The sequence below is a fragment of the Engystomops pustulosus genome, chromosome 4 (genome assembly GCF_040894005.1).
Source record: "Engystomops pustulosus chromosome 4, aEngPut4.maternal, whole genome shotgun sequence".
NCBI lineage: Eukaryota > Metazoa > Chordata > Amphibia > Anura > Leptodactylidae > Engystomops > Engystomops pustulosus.
The window spans coordinates 90,539,328-90,561,327 of NC_092414.1; the positions used below are offsets into that span (position 1 = coordinate 90,539,328).

At 40.6% G+C, this 22,000-nt stretch overlaps 1 protein-coding gene across 2 annotated transcripts in view; it reads right to left on the reverse strand.

Annotated features, from left to right (window-relative positions):
- The window catches only part of PTPRB (protein tyrosine phosphatase receptor type B), a 103,946-nt gene that overhangs the window by 47,412 nt on the left and 34,534 nt on the right, over nucleotides 1-22,000 (reverse strand). Inside the window, exons 1-2 of one of the 2 annotated variants that reach the window (XM_072146713.1) lie at nucleotides 7,962-8,686; nucleotides 7,360-7,630 (exon numbers count right to left, since the gene is read on the reverse strand). In XM_072146713.1, the coding sequence (XP_072002814.1) occupies nucleotides 7,360-7,630; nucleotides 7,962-8,015 (325 nt within the window). In that variant the 5' untranslated portion in view covers nucleotides 8,016-8,686. Of the gene's footprint in view, nucleotides 1-7,359; nucleotides 7,631-7,961; nucleotides 8,687-22,000 lie in introns of those variants that run through there. The other variant, XM_072146712.1, reaches the window with a different exon arrangement.

Below are 22,000 nucleotides of genomic sequence, written 5' to 3' on the forward strand. Positions count from 1 at the left end.
TATGCACAGCATGCTTTTTCTTTCAGAGTTTTTTTATTTATTTAGTTCTATTAAGATAGACATTTTTTGCCCATTCTGTAGATATAACAACCCCTTCCTGACATAATAGTACTGCATGGCGAGAGATGCGTTACAGTTACAGGCACCCGTCTCTAACAGTTTCATTTGGGCAAGAACGCCTCACACCGGCCCAATCTGTAGATGGGGACTGCCCCCTTGGTGTGGAGATGGTGTAAGTAGGGAAACTGAAAGGGGGGAATTGTGACTATTTCAACCCTTGTATGCCATCAACAGTCAAGTATTACATTTAAGAACGCTACAAAGACAATCCATTCTGGATTCTAATTGATACACTATGGTTTATGGAACTGCTAGGCAGCACAGTAGGAAAAAAGGTCAAGGATCTAGTAGTCTCAACTTTAAATAATGGATATGTGATAGATATGGGATGTTTCCATAAAAAAACATATACAATTTAACATTTTTGTAGCTAGCATGGGTGCTTAAAGGAAATCTACCATCAAAATTAAGCATGGTAAACCAGGGACACTAACTCATGGGTCCAGGCACTGGGACTGTAGTAATCTTCTTATATTTGTTATCTATGGCCTCCTTCCTTCTAAAATCAACTTTTAAAATTATGCCTATGAGTTTGAGGGGCTACTCTAGCCACTCTGTGATCTGACATTACAGGTGTTACATTGCCTCGCCCTCCGCTTGCTCAATTAACACTAACAGAAAAATTAACAGGAAGTGATCACTGCACAAGTGCTGAGGAAGCAGGGGAATGGTGCGACAGTGTAACAGCATGTAAAGCATAATTTTAAAAGTTGATTTTAGAAGGATGGAGGACATGGACGACAAATATGGAAAAATTACCACAGTCACTGTGCCTGAATCTACAAGTCCCTGGTTTATTATGTTAGATTTTGAAGGTAGATTTCCTTTTAAGAGATCTGTTATATCAGTTATTACTTTTAAGGTCATGGCTCCTTCAAGCTTCCTTACTTGAACTTTTTTGTAAAGAAGTATTCTCTGATGAGCAGCTCGCATTAAGAGTAATGTTCTGTTTCCTCAAACACAAATTCCAGAGTCTTAGTACTTTGAACATTGTGTCTCTGGAACTGAACCTCACAGTGTGTAGAACATGGTTTGCGTGCCTAGAAGGTGAAGTTTAAAAATTCAGACTTTATCTAATCTATCTGGCCCAGAAAACAAAACACTTAGTCCCTTTAACATCCGTTAGAACAAAGGAACAATGAGGTTGGGAAGTGCCTGGGCTGAGAGAGTCCTGTCTGGAAACAAACACTTAAACCATTTACATTGTTACAAGAATTCTCTCTTGGCATCCTGCCATAATGCAATATTATGCAAGTAATGTATCACCTTATAGATAGTATACAACCCTGTTACATATGTTCATTTATGTATAAATCTGCCATGTTATCAATTAAAATGAACATGTAAATATTCAATTTTTATAATGTTCTTTTGTGTTTTACAAACTTTTGCCTTACATTTTTATCACACACATGTTTTCAGAATAACATATTTTACCTCAGATTGTAATCACACCACATACTTGGTCCCGGAGGAGTCTAAGCTACCACAGTCATGCTAGGGCCTATATCTTGCTCTATGTTCACTTGAGGGATCACTGAGGTCAAGTACAATAGTCTATTGGCATATCGATAATGACTTCCTCTGTTCCATTCTTAAAGTGAGTTTTCACACTTGAAGGCCAATTTGTTTGTGTTAATCAAAATAAGCACAAAATGTTGTGTTAATTTTTTTTTTTTTATTTATCTATAGAGCTGGGGTTCATTTCTGCTGGTATAATACTCTGTTCTGTTACTATTAAGCCTAACTCTGAATCCTCAACTAGTGCTCTGAAAATGACAACAGTTACCATTCCACAAGCAAATCTCAGGTCCCAGCAGTCATATGGGGTCATATGGGGTCATATCATTAATCCATCAATGTATACTGAGTTGATGTCCAAAACTACTACAGCCAGTGATGTCATGTCTAGAGCTCTAGAAACTGAGTGTGTTCTTCTCTGTGTGTGCATAGAGCCTATTTCTCCTCCCTTTGTACTCACTGGTGGCCATTACTGTGCTTCTTCCAGGTTAACCTGAGTAAACTGTGTCTGATGAAGGTCTTTTAAGACCTAAACATTACGCTACTGTGTTTTGCAATACTTTATGCACAATGAAAGGAATTTGTACTTAGCATTATTAAGAAGCGCAAATGATGTTACTGGAATTTGAAACCCCATACAGGGTACATACAGGGTGAGAAGAAAGGGAGGACAGAATTGTTCCCATCTTTTGGAAAACCATTTCAGTATACAGTTAGCTCCCTCTAGTGGTGAATGCAGGACAACAAAATAGGGGAGATGTATTAGTCTGTCTATATCAGAAAACTTGGGTAATTTGCACCTTAAATGTTGTGTGTTACATTTATTGAAGGTTTTAGAAAATTTTAGGCAGTTTTACAAAAGTCCGATAAAGGGTCAAAAAAAGTGGGCATGCAAAAAAATTTACTGTGCAATTTATGGTGCAGAAAACTAGACCAACTAATAGGAGGGGCAAAGTACAATTCACCAGTCTTATACCGCAGCAGATAAATCATCTGGATCAGACTGGATGTATTTACATTATACTATTTAGATTTTGCAAGTGCTGCTGAATATGTCGGTGGCATATCAACAGAGATCATTAGTAAATTATAGAAGCATTGACTACAGTGCTTCCAAGAGAACATATGATTTCACAAACATTGGGCACATTGAAGATGTTGTACTGTTCTGTCTGTCAGGCTTCCGTTCATTTTGTATTTTGGACCACATTTCGGTGCTGATTAATTTTATACTGAGATTAAATTAACCATGTAAGACTATTAGTTAATCACTTAGCCACATAAAATGTGAATGATGATCATTGGGGTTCCTGGAGTTTTCTGTTGTCTGAAGGGGATGGCCCATTTACACTTTTACAGGACTATTAAGACATAATCCTATAGTAAGATATGAATGTAATGTTCTTATATCACACTCTCAGTATTGGTGGAGACAACTTGGAAAGTATCCAACCTCGTATTAGTAATGAAATAAATCCAAGTATTCCGGCAGGTCCTTACTCAAAAGATGTCTAGTAATTATTATACTTATTAACTCTTAATATGTTTGTGTGTGACAATAAACTAGTGTGATTGCATTATATTGAAGAATACGGTCTTAGGTCAGACAGGATGGGTCATATTTAATAACAGTAGCTTATACTATTGAATTGAGACATGCTATGGATTGGACCTGTTACTCAGAGGAATAGTCACTTGCTGCATTGTCTTATCACCTTACCTTACTCTCATACTAGGCATTGTTTCGATGTTCCTTTTCTGTTCTCTACTGTGTATAGATAATACTTGTATGTGGTAAAGGGATTTGCCTTACTCAATACAGAGTTAAGCCACAGGTTTCTCATATGTACATGCAGTGGCGTAACTAGGAAAGACAGGGCCCCCTAGCTGGCTACTGCATGGGGCCCCCCTTCCCACTTAAAAAAATATACATATTAGTATTCTTACACATGCGAGTTACAATCACATATAAATACACTCATGTGCATATACACACACATACAGTGCCATATGCAACATACTCACAAACAGTGTATACAGACACCATATACACATCACAGATACTGCATGTATACATCACAGTATATGTTATATACATATTATGCTGGACATATGCAGTACAATATAGATAGATAATGGTGCACATCCTCCATTCTTTATTGTATCAGGTCGGTTGACGGGACCCCCTCACACTGTGGGCCCCACAGCGGCTGCTATGGCTGCTACCACTGTATTTACGCCCCTGTGTATATGATTTATTTCTATGTCCACTTGACATGGATGTTTATTGATTTTGCCTCTGTAGTAAAACTCTTTATATTTCTATACTTTGTCACACTGTTTAATAACAGACATGATGTCACATCACAAAAATACTAAAAATCTTTTGCGCAAGGACCTATTGGAGTACTTAGATTTTTTTTCATGACAAGATGTGTGCTACATTGATGAGCTCTGTCCTGTACAGGGACAGTTGTTGGCAGTGGCTCTTTGCTCTGGTGTATAGAGAGTGATTCTAGAGCAAGTGACGGCCATATGCACTGATATCTTCTCCAAAATTGACAAAGCTTTAAGACTGTGTGAAGAAAAGCAGGTCACCTGAAACTTTGTGTTACACAATCATAGATCTGGACTTATGAGCAGAATGAGAAAAAGTGTCTGTCTCAATCCATACATACTCAGACCTTTTTCTAGTTCTAACACCACCATGCACAAAAGATTCTCAGCAAATTCTACCAAATCAACATTTATCTTAAGGATAAGTGCTTTAACTGAAAAATCCTCTGTGTATTCCAGGCACTGGCCATAGAAATAACTATGGTAGGAGTTTTTGAAACCCATGTCACCTAAACAATTCCTCAAAATTCTGATTTACTTTGTTGAGGCATTTTTACAGCAAACCTAAGTAAAACCTACAAACGGGTTTTGTAAAGTTATATTACATATTCATGGCTGTAGGCACTCAAATCCCCCTACCAGTGAAATATAACACATTCTAGAGGGTTAATTGTAAGCTTCCCAGACATTGCTCTCCTGCATACCAGTGGTCTTGCATTTATATAGAAAAAATGTTTGTAAATGATCTTACAAATGATTTTTTAGACACTTTTAGACACTATAGGGGAGATTTATCATACGCCCGAGCTTTGTGATTTGAGATTTGTGATTCTTTCACTGCTTCTACGCCATAAAGAAAACCCATAAAAGAAGTGATAAATCTCCCCTATCAGTAAATCTGTCTATGGTTTTTATGTGAATGGAAATAGGACATCATTTATACCGTAGTTCCCAATATAAATGTGGTACCTTTCACTTGTTGAATCTGACTTTATTCCTATCTGCATGGTAAGTAATATGTTTTAACCAAACACGTATGTATCTGACAATCCATCTATCTACTGACCAGAGTGTGAGGACCAACTCCTTCAGAGCATGTTTACATTAAGCACAGTTATATATAATAATACAACAAATTTATTTGCAAAAAGCTCTAAAAGTATAAAACATAAACTGAATCTGTCAGCAGGAATTTGCAGTATTATACTTAGACAGCTTGTTATAGAGCAGGAGCCATGCGTATTACTACATTTTTTAGAAATGATTCCATATAATTTATCTTTTTGTCTTTGGGAGTAGAGGTGTAATTAGAGAAATTAGTTATAGTGTATTTTTTTCTACAAAACTTTCTATCAATCTACTCAGTTACTCCTGCTCTGTAACATATTGCCTGCAGACTGGATATAATTTTTATACACTTTAATTCCATAACCTTGTTTCATATCATTACAAAGAGACTATAATTCACTACCAATAAATGGGGCAGTAGTTACAATATTTATTGTAGTCCACCATATTATTATGACAGTTTTATGTTGCATTATCTTTGTGAATAACTGAAATGATCATGAAAGGCTATTGGTCATCCAATGATTATTTTGAAACTTTTCTAACATACTGTAAGCCAGTACAGTGTTTATGGAACATCTATTGTGTGATGTTGAGAGATTCAGTGAGCAGGTACACTGCACATTACATCTCTGTGACATGTCCCTGTCATACAGTGCCACTTTTGACAATAAATATCTGAGAGGAAATCTGCCATCAGGAATGTAATCAGTAGATCCTGGTGGTAGATCCCCCAAATCTAACTAATCTCTAATCACCTTTAATTATTTTCTAAAGCCTAACATATATATTTTTATACTTTATTTAAAATTTATGCAAAGGGTTACTGGGGAGTGGAGTAGCCTTTGTGAGCTCCACAGATATGGTTACTCCAAGCCTCTGCGGAGGTGTCTCCATGCTACCTGTGAATGCAGCGCATGGCCCATGCAGGTACAGAAGCTCCTTGCGTGTTGTTGACCAGAAGGGAGCTCTGTGCATGTGCAGATGCTCCCCGTCCCCTTCTGCCTTTACTGATATGGTGATGTGCTGGGAGCCCCTGCACCTGTCCGGGCCATGCCACTGAATTCACAGGTGTCATGGACAATTACCTGCAGAGGCTAGTTAGGAATGGAGTAGCCTCTGCAGGTAATTTGTATAAAAATAAAAGTATAAACACATATAGGTTAGGTAAAGGTGATTAGGGATGAGTTCTAAATACTCTACAATAGACACTTAACTAGTCAGTTTTAGAAAGCCACTAGGGACTTGCTACAGGCAGCTAATAAAACATTTGAGAATAGATAAGAGCATGCACAGCATCCTGGTCAGCACCTCTGGGCCGCAGTAGTGAGTCACATCCCCTGACTCATTTACAGTAGCACTCGAGTCTCGTAAAATCAGATCTTAGCTTTGATCCTAAAACAAAGGATTAGTCACTTCATTTTATAGCTTCAGTCCCAATGTATCTGGCTACAATAAAATACATGAGGGCACCCCAATAAAGAGAACCCTGTGGTCCAAACTAGTAGCTCTATAGGCATTTCATTATCATATTTCCCTAATACCAACCAGTCCCCAGCTTTTGTTATTTTACATATTTGACCATTTTTTTGCATGGTGAGGCATAAACCCCATTATTAGCATCACACAATTTGATTAGATTATTTTAGCTAACATTATGTGCACTTGATATTTGTGATCACGAGTAAAGGTAAAATAATGATGAATTTGTTCCTATACTACTAACACATGGCATTGGTATGATGATGAATGCATTTCTTTAGATGACAATTTTCTAACTAAAGAGAAACACCATTTCAATAAAGTGAATGCATCAACTATAAATTGCAGCTATTGTTCTTATTATGGAAAGAAAATATAATGACCTCCCATTTAACAGGTTACAATGTAATCCTAATTCTAAACTGTGACTACATACATCAGGCATAGCTAGCCTATGTTCATCATATAAAATTGTTATATGTCTACCTTTAACCTTGTTCTCAGTGATCTATAAAGCTCCTTGTCATATTTCTTCAATTCAATCTAGACCAATGTCTCGCAAAGATCAATTCTATTTAAACAGTTTGGACAATTGTATTGAGTATTTACTATAAAATAACAGTTTTTTAGTGTCCCACTTCATATTTTGTGCAGTTGTATCTAGTTTTTCGTTTGCTCTTAGGCAGGATACATTCCTGTAACTCTTGATGAAAAGAAAAATGTAACATATATTTTTATGCTCTTACATGCAATTCCTACTTCAAGGTTTTTAAAGGAGAACCTAGAATGAAGCCTGGCAATTGCCTTTAAGATAAACTGAAATAAAGTTACCTGTTTGTAAGGTAAGGTTCTTTGCTTCTCCATCCTGTAACGCCACAATACTTATATTGTACAGAGTTCCTGCCTCTAGTCCACTCTGTGTGCATTCATAAGAGTCATTTGTCCTTTGAATAGGGTTACATATATTCTCCCAAAGGTTGCTTGAACGGCCTATCATACTAAAATTACATGGGTTGCCTGGACTTTTCCACCTTACATAGACAGACTGAGAGAAAACTCTGCTCTCTGTGATGTTGATTGTGCATTTTACGGGTTCCACAACCTAAATAACGACACAAGACCCATTAAAATACAATAAAACAATTGATTTATCTGCTAATCGCTGCAGGAATTGTGGGAAGGCAAAGCTAAAATTACATATAACAGGTGATTTTTCTATTGAGCAGACTTAGTCTCACATGAAATAACAATACATATATTCTATAATACATAATATAAGACATTGTTATCTGTGAGTTTCCATAGGATTATAGGTAAAGCTTCTGCATTTTCTGTATTCAGTGAATTATCTCCTAAGGACTGAAACTGCAGAAGCAAAGGACTGAATGATAATTTCAGTTTGTCTTGACTATACCATGGCAAAGTCTACTTACCTGGATGAAGCTCAGTACAATCCACAATGATAGTCCAAACACATATCTCAGCATTGCGAGAAGCCTGATTTACTGTTATCCTTCAGTGATAATAATTACATAATTCCAATACCCAAGATATGCAATCCCCTAGTATATCCAAATACAGAAAAAGTTTTTTTCAAGCAATTCCAAAACAATATAGATAGATTCCCAAGTCAATGACTCTAGCAGAACTTTTTTTTTTTGGATCCTCCAGAAGATGGTAGAGTTACAAAGAAAATCCAAGCAATTTTTTCCTGAAAGGTGGTGCAGTGAGGCATAGAGGTACCAAGACGATTTGATTTTGAGTAAAATTTAAGAAAAGGGTGTAGAAGGCAACGTCTTGCAGTTTCCACATTGCCATTCTGACCCAGTCTAAACCTGTGCAGTCCTTTCCATCCACTTCCTTAATCAAGAGTCAATTTCCTTGGCTAATTCTAAAGCAACAATAATGAGATGAAATCAGAATCCAACCCAAGCAGAGTACTCTAGAGCGCCTCCCTCCTTGAGAGTTTGTAGAAGAATCTAGGCTGTCTTCTTGGCAGTACCTCCAAGATACTAGCCCAACCAATTTCCTCTGACTGCTGACCCTTCATTAACCTGCTCTCCTGGTGGCGGGACACATCTGAAGAAATGTTCCTTCTCTCTATGCCCTGTGTTGTGCCTGTCCCCTGGATACCGCTATCCCATGCCAGCACTTTCACTTTTCGGCTCTGATCATTTTTTGCCTGAAATCTTGTTTCTTTTCCCTCTAACTTTCCTCTCCCCCACCCCTGCCTTCCTTCCTCCTATCTCCTCGTTCTCTCTCATGCTTGTTTCCCGAGGCTATTTTTGGACCTTTTTGTTTTCTTTTAATAAAATGTTTGGCCATTATAATTTCTCACAACCAGCCTCACCCAAAAGGTCTAGCTACTCTTTCACCAGATCATTTGATATGTGTCCAGCAACTGATCAGATTTACAAGGTCATTTTTTATTTATTTCATTTGCTATGCTCATTGTGGGTCTCAGAATATCGGATCAGCTGCATGTATTTCTTGTATGTGAAGCAGTTTCTCTGTTTAGATTTTCAGCCGTAGCAGCCAGTTGCAAATGACCTCAACACAAGTCACATAGTCACTTAACTATAATTGTATAATAGCCTATCGTGACCATAGATCCTATCTTAATTATTTGTAATTTTGCCCTCTATCCCATCTTGTGTCAGCATGTAATAATAGTCTGAACATGGATGTTTTATCTGATTTACATTGAGACTATCATCTGCACATATAAAATCTGGCTTCACAAACTTTTACACTATCTCACCCTCCCCCCTAATTCCTCTGCACTTCCCACCTCCCTCTGCCTGATGCAATTTGATGGTAGCAGATGAAGTTTCAGCACACAGTGGGAGGAGGAAGTGCTCCTTGCAACGGTTTCAGATTAATTCCTCATTAGCATAATTGTAAAAGTTGATTTTAGAAGGAAGAAGGCCATGGATAAAAAATATAAGATTTGCATGGTGCCTGGGTCTACAGTATGAGTAAGTGTCCCTGGAATATCATTCTTGATTTTGATGGTAGTTTTCCTTAGTTATGTCAAATCAATGTCTGAATATGGAATATGCTATAGATTTTAACTATTTCCAAAAAGATTTATTACAAATGCCTTTATTGGGTAATTTGTGACTGGAAACAAGACAAAGTAAGAGGTACTGCACAAAGCATTGGTTAGGCCCAATGTGGCATATTCAATTAAGCTCTGGGCACCAGTACATGGAAATGATGCCCTGGAGCTGGAAAGAGTGCACTTGAGAGCTTCAATAATGATAATGGGAATGGTCTCTGGTACGAGGAAAGTTATGAGGTTTATTTAGTCTCAAAAAGAGATGAATAAGGGGGGGCATGATTAATTTATAAAAATATATAAATGGTCCATACAAAATATGGTGAAAGTTGTTCCAGTTTAAATTATATTAAAAGAAGAGGGGTCACTGTCTCCCTCTGTAGAAAACAAGGTTTAAACACTAAAGGGGATGAGGCTTCTGTACTGTAGGATCTGTGGAGTAGCCTGCCTCAGGAGAGGGTCACAGCAGAGAGCTTCAAAAAGGATCTAGATGCCTTTTTAGCGTCTGAGCACTCTCCATAGAAGGTGGGTGTTTACTGCAAACACCCACCGGTAACAGCACCAATCACACTGATAGCTACCAACGGTGGTAAAAAGCAGGTGGTAGTGACGCCACCATCTTGGCTTGGATTGTCACTCCCCGTGATGTTATCAGGTCGCCACAATCTGTTGCTATGTAAGTTTGTATAGTTTCAGATAATTTATTACAATGTGCAAGGGTTTGGCCTAGGGTTAAAGTATTTTAGGGGGTCTGATAATATAAAAAAAAAAATTAAAAAACGAAAAATTCAAATCACATAGATTCGTACACCGAAGTATGAAAAAGTTATTACTGCCAGATGATGACAAAATGAAGAATTTTCTTAACACAAAGTGTAAATTTTTTAAAATGTACTAAAACACAATAAAACCTATATAAATTTAGTATTTCTGTGATCGTACCGACCCGAAGAATACATTTGTAGCACACAGTGAGAGCCGTAAAATCCAAGTCCACAAGAAAATGGTGCAAATGTTTTTTTTCTTCAATTTCACAGCATTTGGAAACGAAAAATGGAATTGCAAAAACAAAAAAGGGCCTCGTTGTTAAGGAAGGAGTTAACCATACTAGCCATGTAACTATGTAGGTAGAAATACACAGTAAAGGGGCGGGATTCAAAAATCCAGGGTTGTGACTTAAAAAGGGCTGGACTTAAAAAGGAAGGTTGTGTTTCCAGAGCAATTCTTCATTTCATCCTTTCAGGACAGTAGATTAATAAGTTTGTGTGTGGTCTTATCATGGACATGGACACATTGATCTACATGGCTATAAACACATTTTTAATTAAGATTGGTTACAAAGTGACTCATGTTTGCAAAGATTCAAAGGTGTACATTGTCTTTTGTCATTCCTTAAAGCTTGTTAACCCTGCCAGCAACTTGCTGACTGGCTTTTGCCCTCCTAGGTGCCTGGAATACATCACCACGTGCCAACAGGTCTCAGGAAACTGCAGGATGACTAGTGCCCCACAGAGTCATAGCTAAATTAAAACCTAAGGATAAAGAATACTGGTTCCTTAAACACTTAATTTATATGACAACTTATTCATTCAGTGCCTCTACAGTATACAGGGCGGGATTAATGGTGGTAGAGTCCCCTGGGCGCAAAGTGGGGGGAGCCCAGTCCACAATTTTTTTTCATTAAAGCAAATGTTGCTAGCAATAAATATACACAGTGCCCCAGTAATACACATATTTACATCTCCCCCAGTAATTGTATATATATCCAGCCTCACTGTAATAAAAAATATCCAGCCCCCGTAATACCTACATCAAGCCCCCTATAACCATATACAGCCCCCCTATAATAAATATATACATCCCCATATTATTTTTCCAGACCCCTTTAATGACTATATCCAGTCCCAATATAATAACTATATCTAGCACCCTATAATACATACAGCCCCCCCTATAATAACTATATCCAGCCCCCTATAATAGATACAGCCCCCCTATTATAACTATATCCAGCCAACATATGAATAACTCGTAAGGAATAGTTATGACTGTTACCACCTCAAGGTCTATAAAAGTCCCAAGGTCAGGTGTTCTGTCATGTTAGAGGAGGGAGAGGCCCCTTCATGTGTCCAACATGATTGGAAGTGTTCTCATGCACTATTTTTAATTGTTTTTATCTGTGAATATCATGTCTGAATTTAATAAAATTTGTTATGTATTTTTGCCTATGCACACATCTCTTGTTGTGTTTTAAGTATATACAGCCCCTATAATAACTGTATAAAGCCCACTGTGATAACTGTATACAACCCCCTAAAATAAATATATACAGCCCCCTATAATAAATATATATACCTCTATAACTATATAATGCCCCTATAATAACTATATAATGCCCCCTATAATAACCATATATAGCCCCCCTAAAATAACTATATCCAGCCCCCTATAATAGGCATATACAACCCACTGTAATAACTATATACTACACACTGTAATAACTATATACCCTATAATAAATATATACAGCCCCATATTATAACCTTATACAGCCCCCTATAATAAATATATACAGTTCCATATAAAAACTATATACATTTTCGGTAACAACTATATACAGCCCCCTATAATAAGTGACTGATGTTTGCAAAGATTCAAAGGTGTACATTGTCTTTTGTCATTCCTTAACCCCTTGCCGCTCTGCGCCGTAGCTGTACTGCGCTGAGTCCCGCGAATAGCGCTCAGCGCAGTACAGCTACTGCGCAGAGACGATGCCGGTTCAGCGCTGTATAGCAGCCGAACCGGCATCGTTAGCCGCGGGATTTCAACGGTAATCTACCGTTGACATCCCCGGCTATCACCCGCGGTCGGAGTGGGCTCCGATCGCGGGTGTTTAACCCGTTAAATGCCGCGGTCAACGCGACCGCGGCATTTAACATGCCTTCTGGGGGTCTTTACCCCACGATCGGCCCCCCCGCACCGTTTTCGGGGGGACCGATCGCTGTTTTGGCACCTCTGGGGTCCGATCGGGACCCCAGAGAAGCCTGGAGGGTTTACCTTTAAGATGGCGTCTGTGACGTCATCTTAAAGGCAAAGTGTCAGCCTATGCATCTGCATAGGCTGGCACTGATAATACCCTGCAATACATTAGTATTGCAGAGTATTATCAAGAACAAGCAATCAGATGATTGCTTGTTCATATCCCATGGTGGATCATGTAAAAAAAAGTAAAAAAAAATGTTTTTCAATAAAAAATTACTTTATAAATCACTAAAAATGCCCATAAGCCCCAAAACATATAAAGAGACATATAACGCTCAAAAAAGTCTAAATCATAACACAAACCCCACATATATAGTATCACCGCGTCCGTAACAATCCATAGAATAAAACTAAATAACTATTGAACCCATATGATGAACGCCGTAAAAAAAAAACGTTAAAAACCCGCCAAAAATTATGATTTTTACCTATTATATCCCACTAAAAATGCAATAAAAAGTGATCAACAAAACATATGTACTCCAGAATGATATTGTTGCAAAGAACAACATGTCCCGCAAAAAACAAGCCATCAACCAGCTCTGTAGCCAAAAACGTAACAATGTTATGCCACTTGGAAGACAGCGATGCAAAAATGATAGATTTTTCCCCACATTAGGGTTTTATTTGGCAAATTTAGTAAAACATAAGAAAAAATATTCATGTCTGGTATCCCCGTAATCGTATCGACCCATAGAATAAAGATAACAGGATTATTAGGATATACGGTGAACACGAAAAAAAAAAAAAGTAAAAAATCCAGTACAGAATTGATGCTTTTCTACTCATGACCTCAAAAAAAGTTTGAAAATTTTCAACAATAGGTGATACCAACCCCAAAATGGCAACACTGGAAAAAGCATCTCGTCCCCCCCAAAAAATGCCGTCACATGGCCCAAATAACGGAAAAGCGAAAATTTTATAGCCTTCAAAAGGGGGCAACCAGAAAACTAAAATCCTGGCAGCTGCAGGGTGCTCCTTCCCTTCTGCGCCTCGCTGTGCCCCCATAATACAAGTCACAGCCACATGTGGGGGGTCGATGCAGTGAGGAGAAATTGTAGAACAAATTTTATGGTGAGTTTTCTCTTTTTATCTTTTGGAAATGTGTAAATTTTAGTGCTAAATGAACGTATAACCGACACAATTTGACCATTCTAAATTTCACCGCCATTTTGATTCAATTACTATGAAGATCTCAAGGGGTTAACAATCTTTGTAAAAGCTGTTTCTGATAGTTTGAGGGGTGCAGATTTGAAAATGGGTTGGTTATATAGGGGGTTTTGATGCTAAATATGTAAAATTTGATTTCAAACAGTATTTATCCCCAAAATAGTCAATTCCGAAAATACGGAAAATCGCTATTCGATTTGTAGGCCGCGTGACGTCAAAATAAATTATCCAAACATTTCAAAAATTATGAAAATGTAAAGTAGACAAATGGGAAATGTTATTCTGCAAGTTATTTAGGTGGTAAATCTATCTGCCTGAAAACGCGGTGATTTAGAATTTCGAAAATGGCAAATTTTTCAAAAAATTCATCATTTTTTTCCTTTTTTTGTAAATAAACGCAAAACTTATCAGACAAAATTTACCACTAAAATGAAGTACAACATGTGGGGAAAAAACAATCTCAGAATCGCTTTGATAAGTAACAGCGTTCAAAAGTTATTACCACAGGAAGAGACACTGGTCAAATTTCAAAAAAAAGTTGCGAGCCTTAACCTGCAAACAGGCTGCGTCCTTAAGGGGTTAAAGCTTGTTAACTCTGCCAGCAACCTGCTGACAGGTGCCTGGAATACATCACCAAGTGCCAACAGGTCTCAGGAAACTGCAAGATGACTAGTGCCCCACAGAGTCATAGTTAAATTAAAATCTAAGGATAAAGAATACTGGTTCCTTAAACACTTAATTTATATGACAACTTATTCATTCAGTGCCTCTACAGTATACAGGGCGGGATTAATGGTGGTAGAGTCCCCTGGGCACAAAGTGGGGGGAGCCCTGTCCACAATTTTTTTTCATTAAAGCAAATGTTGCTAGCAATAAATATACACAGTGCCCCAGTAATACACATATTTACATCTCCCTCAGTAATTGTATATATATCCAGCCTCACTGTAATAAAAAAAAATCCAGCCCCCGTAATACCTACATTAAGCCCCCTATAACTATATACAGCACCCCTATAATAAATATAGACATCCCCATATTATTTTTCCAGACCCCTTTAATGACTATATCCAGTCCTCCTATAATAACTATATCCAGCCCCCTATAATACATACAGCCCCCCTATAATAACTATATCCAGCCCCCTATAATAGATACAGCCCCCCTATAATAGCTATATCCAGCCAACATATGGATAACCCGTAAGGAATAGTTATGACTGTTACCACCTCAAGGTCTATAAAAGTCCCAAAGTCAGGTGTTCTGTCATGTTAGAGGAGGGAGAGGCCCCTTCATGTGTCCTACATGATTGGAAGTGTTCTCATGCACTATTTTTAATTGTTTTTATCTGTGAATATCATGTCTGAATTTAATAAAATTTGTTATGTATTTTTGCCTATGCACACATCTCTTGTTGTGTTTTAAGTATATACAGCCCCTATAATAACTGTATAAAGCCCACTGTGATAACTGTATACAACCCCTTAAAATAAATATATACAGCCCCCTATAACTATAATAACTACATAATGCCCCCTATAATAACTATATATAGCCCCCCTATAATAACTATATCCAGCCCCCTATAATAGGCATATACAACCCACTGTAATAACTATATACTACACACTGTAATAACTATATACCCTATAATAAATATATACAGCCCCATATTATAACCTTATACAGCCCCCTATAATAAATATATACAGTTCCATATAATAACTATATACATTTTCGGTAACAACTATATACAGCCCCCTATAATAAACATATACTATAATAACTATACACTCACCGGCCACTTTATTAGGTACACCATGCTAGTAATGGGTTGGACCCCCTTTTGCCTTCAGAACTGCCTCAATTCTTCGTGGCATAGATTCAACAAGGTGCTGGAAGCATTCCTCAGAGATTTTGGTCCATATTGACATGATGGCATCACACAGTTGCCGCAGATTTGTCGGCTGCACATCCATGATGCGAATCTCCCGTTCCACCACATCCCAAAGATGCTCTATTGGATTGAGATCTGGGGACTGTGGAGGCCATTTGAGTACAGTGAACTCATTGTCATGTTCAAGAAACCAGTCTGAGATGATTCCAGCTTTATGACATGGTGCATTATCCTGCTGAAAGTAGCCATCAGATGTTGGGTACATTGTGGTCATAAAGAGATGGACATGGTCAGCAACAATACTCAGGTAGGCTGTGGCGTTGCAACGATGCTCAATTGGTACCAAGGGGCCCAAAGAGTGCCAAGAAAATATTCCCCACACCATGACACCACCACCACCAGCCTGAACCGTTGATACAAGGCAGGATGGATCCATGCTTTCATGTTGTTGACGCCAAATTCTGACCCTACCATCTGAATGTTGCAGCAGAAATCGAGACTCATCAGACCAGGCAACGTTTTTCCAATCTTCTACTGTCCAATTTCGATGAGCTTGTGCAAATTGTAGCCTCAGTTTCCTGTTCTTAGCTGAAAGGAGTGGCACTCGGTGTGGTCTTCTGCTGCTGTAGCCCATCTGCCTCAAAGTTCGACGCACTGTGCATTCAGAGATGCTCTTCTGCCTACCTTGGTTGTAACGGGTGGCGATTTGGGTCACTGTTGCCTTTCTATCAGCTCGAACCAGTCTGCCCATTCTCCTCTGACCTTTGACCTCTGGCATCAACAAGGCATTTCCGCCCACAGAACTGCCGCTCACTGGATGTTTTTTCTTTTTCGGAGCATTCTCTGTAAACCCTAGAGATGGTTGTGCGTGAAAATCCCAGTAGATCAGCAGTTTCTGAAATACTCAGACCAGCCCTTCTGGCACCAACAACCATGTCACGTTCAGAGGCACTCAAATCACCTTTCTTCCCCATACTGATACTCGGTTTGAACTTCAGGAGATTGTCTTGACCATGTCTACATGCCTAAATGCACTGAGTTGCGGCCATGTGATTGGCTGATTAGAAATTAAGTGTTAATGAGCAGTTGGACAGGTGTACCTAATAAAGTGGCCGGTGAGTGTATACAGCCCTCTATATTAAACATATACAGTGCCCTATAACAAATATATCATGCCCCCCTGTAAAAACAATCTATTGCCCTGGGTAAAATGATAAAATTTTACTAATTTACCCCGATCAAGCTCTGATGGTCTATGGAATGAACAGGAAACTTATTGTTACTTGGATACCGCCAGGGAGCTGGACCCATACAAACTATGGGCAATTTGGGCAGCGATGCAACCACCTGAATCGCCCTCATTTGGTGAGGGCCCCTTTAGGGGCAAAGTGGTGGGAGCCCCACCCTGTTATCCGGCACTGACAGTTTCTGCCTGTAAACATATGATGTAATCTACATATAGTTGAGATGCTCAACACTAGTAATGCAGCTGCATACATATGATAGAGAGCATGAATATTTTTTATATATATGGGATGGAGTTAGCAGTAAGTCCGATATTACGGACAATCATAGAAAAATTTAATCTAACTACATAAAGCGTAGACTCTACCTCTATACTGTGCTCTAAATCTAGCTTTGCGGTATGGCTATGACTACATACAAGGCCTATCTAGAACGAAAAAAAGCCATTTAACGCGACTTATATGTGAAAATACATCTTTATTGGAATAACACATATTGAATAGAGATGAGCGAACACTAAAATGCTCGGGTACTCGTTATTCGAGACGAACTTTTCCCGATGCTCGAGTGCTCGTCTCGAATAACGAACCCCATTGAAGTCAATGGGAGACTCGAGCATTTTTCAAGGGGACCAAGGCTCTGCACAGGGAAGCTTGGCCAAACACCTGGGAACCTCAGAAAAGGATGGAAACACCACGGAAATGGACAGGAAACAGCAGGGGCAGCATGCATGGATGCCTCTGAGGCTGCTTAAACGCACCATTATGCCAAAATTATGGGCAACAGCATGGCCATGACAGAGTGACAGAATGAAGCTAGATAGCATCTAAAACATGCAATAATTGACCCTGACACTATAGGGGACGGCATGCAGAGGCAGCGGCAGCAGGCTAGAGAGTGTCATGGCGACATACCCTAAATGGACTCAGGCTTCAAACCAATGGGTGGCAGAGAGGAACCAAAGGAGGTGAGCAAGAAGTGCTCAAATAATATCGGTACATGATAAAAGTTTGCCAGTATATTTTGTGGATTACACAGCAGGGTGGCGACAAAGTTAACATGGAAGCCATGAAAACAACCCAAAATTCTGCCTGACACAGCTCGTTTGATAAGGGGACCATGTATGGAGGCAGTGAACTAGTAGTAGATTAAAGGTGCTGCAGTTAAAACTATGTTAGTTGGATCTTGGCATGGAGCTGGCGCTCCGCTGCCAGGCGAGCTTTCGCCAATCCAAGCCCCTGTCTCTAGGCTACTCCCCAAACAGCACTTCTAAGAACCTTTTGTATAAGATCAAGTGTAGTAGCGTTCTTATAAGTTTAGGATATGCCGGGTGAGGGGAATGTAAACAGATGCGCAAGAAGCGCATGATGCGCATGGAGCTGGCGCTCCGCTGCCAGGCGAGCTTTCGCAAATCCAAGCCCCTGTCTCTAGGCTACTCCCCAAACAGCACTTTTGTATAAGATCAAGTGTAGTAGCGTTCTTATAAGTTTAGGATATGGCGGGTGAGGGGAATGTAAACAGATGCGCAAGAAGCGCTGAAATAATATCCCTAAATGGTAAAAGTTTGCAAGTATATTTTGTGGATTACACAGCAGGGTGGCGACAAAGTTAACAACTTTGATGTGGAATCCATGAAAACAACCCAAATTTCTGCCTGACACACCTCGTTTGATAAAGGGACGATGTATGGAGGCAGCTATATGGACGACTTTTGGAGGTAGGAATGGAGACAACGTGTGGAGGCTGCTATGGAGACAATTTAATTTGGATAGTGCCTGTATGTGGCAGTCCCAAACATTTTTCAAACCAGAGGAGCAGGTAGGTGGCCCTCCAGTAAAATGGGATAGATTGAGTGCCTGTATGTGGCAGTCCCAAAAATTGTTCAAACCAGAGGAGCAGGTAGGTGGCCCTCCAGTAAAATGGAATAGATTGAGTGCCTGTATGTGGCAGTCCCAAAAATTGTTCAAACCAGAGGAGCAGGTAGGTGGCCCTGCAGTAAAATGGAATAGATTGAGTGCCTGTATGTGGCAGTCCCAAAAATGTTTCAAACCAGAGGAGCAGGTAGGTGGCCCTCCAGTAAAATGGGATAGATTGAGTGCCTGTATGTGGCAGTCCCAAAAATGTTTCAAACCAGAGGAGCAGGTAGGTGGCCCTCCAGTAAAATGGGATAGATTGAGTGCCTGTATGTGGCAGTCCCAAAAATGTTTCAAACCAGAGGAGCAGGTAGGTGGCCCTCCAGTAAAATGGAATAGATTGAGTGCCTGTATGTGGCAGTCCCAAAAATTGTTCAAACCAGAGGAGCAGGTAGGTGGCCCTCCAGTAAAATGGGATAGATTGAGTGCCTGTATGTGGCAGTCCCAAAAATGTTTCAAACCAGAGGAGCAGGTAGGTGGCCCTCCAGTAAAATGGAATAGATTGAGTGCCTGTATGTGGCAGTCCCAAAAATTGTTCAAACCAGAGGAGCAGGTAGGTGGCCCTCCAGTAAAATGGGATAGATTGAGTGCCTGTATGTGGCAGTCCCAAAAATGTTTCAAACCAGAGGAGCAGGTAGGTGGCCCTCCAGTAAAATGGAATAGATTGAGTGCCTGTATGTGGCAGTCCCAAAAATTGTTCAAACCAGAGGAGCAGGTAGGTGGCCCTCCAGTAAAATGGGATAGATTGAGTGCCTGTATGTGGCAGTCCCAAAAATGTTTCAAACCAGAGGAGCAGGTAGGTGGCCCTCCAGTAAAATGGAATAGATTGAGTGCCTGTATGTGGCAGTCCCAAAAATTGTTCAAACCAGAGGAGCAGGTAGGTGGCCCTCCAGTAAAATGGGATAGATTGAGTGCCTGTATGTGGCAGTCCCAAAAATGTTTCAAACCAGAGGAGCAGGTAGGTGGCCCTCCAGTAAAATGGGATAGATTGAGTGCCTGTATGTGGCAGTCCCAAAAATGTTTCAAACCAGAGGAGCAGGTAGGTGGCCCTCCAGTAAAATGGAATAGATTGAGTGCCTGTATGTGGCAGTCCCAAAAATTGTTCAAACCAGAGGAGCAGGTAGGTGGCCCTCCAGTAAAATGGGATAGATTGAGTGCCTGTATGTGGCAGTCCCAAAAATGTTTCAAACCAGAGGAGCAGGTAGGTGGCCCTCCAGTAAAATGGAATAGATTGAGTGCCTGTATGTGGCAGTCCCAAAAATTCTTCAAACCAGAGGAGCAGGTAGGTGGCCCTCCAGTAAAATGGAATAGATTGAGTGCCTGTATGTGGCAGTCCCAAAAATTGTTCAAACCAGAGGACCGGGTAGGTGGCCCTCCAGAAAAATGGAATAGATTGAGTGCCTGTATGTGGCACTCACAAAAATTGTTTCAAACAGAGGACCGGGTAGGTGGCCCTCCAGAAAAATTAAATGCATGAAGTATAGCAAGAGCCAGTGGGCCCTGTCAAAAAATAGCCATTTTCCTCTGCTTTACTGTACAAAGAGGAGGAGAAGGAGGAAAATGAGGAGGAGGAGGAGGAGTGGATCAATTATTCAGGTTGAGCTTCCTTCACCTGGTGGAGATTGGAAATTCTGAGAAATCCAGCCTTTATTCATTTTAATAAGCGTCAGCCTGTCAGCGCTGTCAGTCGACAGGCGTGTACGCTTATCGGTGATGATGCCACCAGCTGCACTGAAAACCCGCTCGGACAAGACGCTAGCGGCAGGGCAGGCAAGAACCTCCAAGGCGTACAGCGCCAGTTCGTGCCACATGTCCAGCTTTGAAACCCAGTAGTTGTAGGGAGCTGTGTGATCATTTAGGACGATGGTATGGTCAGCTACGTACTCCCTCACCATCTTTCTGTAAAGATCAGCCCTACTCTGCCGAGACTGGGGACAGGTGACAGTGTCTTGCTGGGGTGACATAAAGCTGGCAAAAGCCTTGTAAAGCGTACCCTTGCCAGTGCTGGACAAGCTGCCTGCTCGCCTACTCTCCCTCGCTACTTGTCCCGCAGAACTACGCACTCTGCCGCTAGCGCTGTCAGAAGGGAAATACTGTTTCAGCTTGTGCACCAGGGCCTGCTGGTATTCATGCATTCTCACACTCCTTTCCTCTGCAGGGATGAGAGTGGCAAGATTTTGCTTGTACCGTGGGTCCAGGAGAGTGAACACCCAGTAATCGGTGCTGGAATAAATTCTTTGAACGCGAGGGTCACGGGATAGGCAGCCTAGCATTAAATCTGCCATATGCGCCAGAGTACCAACGCGTAAGAATTCACTCCCCTCACTGGCCTGACTGTCCATTTCCTCCTCCTCCAACTCCTCCAACTCCTCTTCTTCTGCCCATACACGCTGAACAGTGAAGGACTCAACAATGGTCCCCTCTTGTGTCTCGCCAACATTCTCCTCCTCTTCCTCCTCATCCTCCTCCACCTCCACCTCCTCCGATATGCGCTGAGAAACAGACCTCAGGGTGCTTTGGCTATCAACAAGGGAATATTCTTCCCCCGTCTCTTGTGACGAGCGCAAAGCTTCCGACTTCATGCTGACCAGAGAGTTTTTCAACAGGCCAAGCAGCGGGATGGTGAGGCTGATGATGGCGGCATCGCCACTGACCATCTGTGTTGACTCCTCAAAGTTACTCAGCACCTGACAGATATCAGACATCCACGTCCACTCCTCATTGTAGACTTGAGGAAGCTGACTGACCTGACTACCAGTTCTGGTGGAAGTTGACATCTGGCAGTCTACAATCGCTCTGCGCTGCTGGTAAACTCTGGATAACATGGTCAGTGTTGAATTCCACCTCGTGGGCACGTCGCACAACAGTCGGTGAGCGGGCAGTTGGAGGCGGCGCTGCGCTGCCCTGAGAGTGGCAGCATCTGGGCTGGACTTCCTGAAATGCGCACAGATGCGGCGCACCTTCGTGAGCAAATCAGACAGATTGGGGTATGTCTTGAGGAAACGCTGCACTATCAGATTTAACACATGGGCCAGGCATGGCACATGTGTCAGTCTGCCGAGTTGCAGAGCCGCCACCAGGTTACGGCCGTTGTCACACACAACCATTCCCGGCTTGAGGTTCAGCGGTGCCAGCCACAGATCA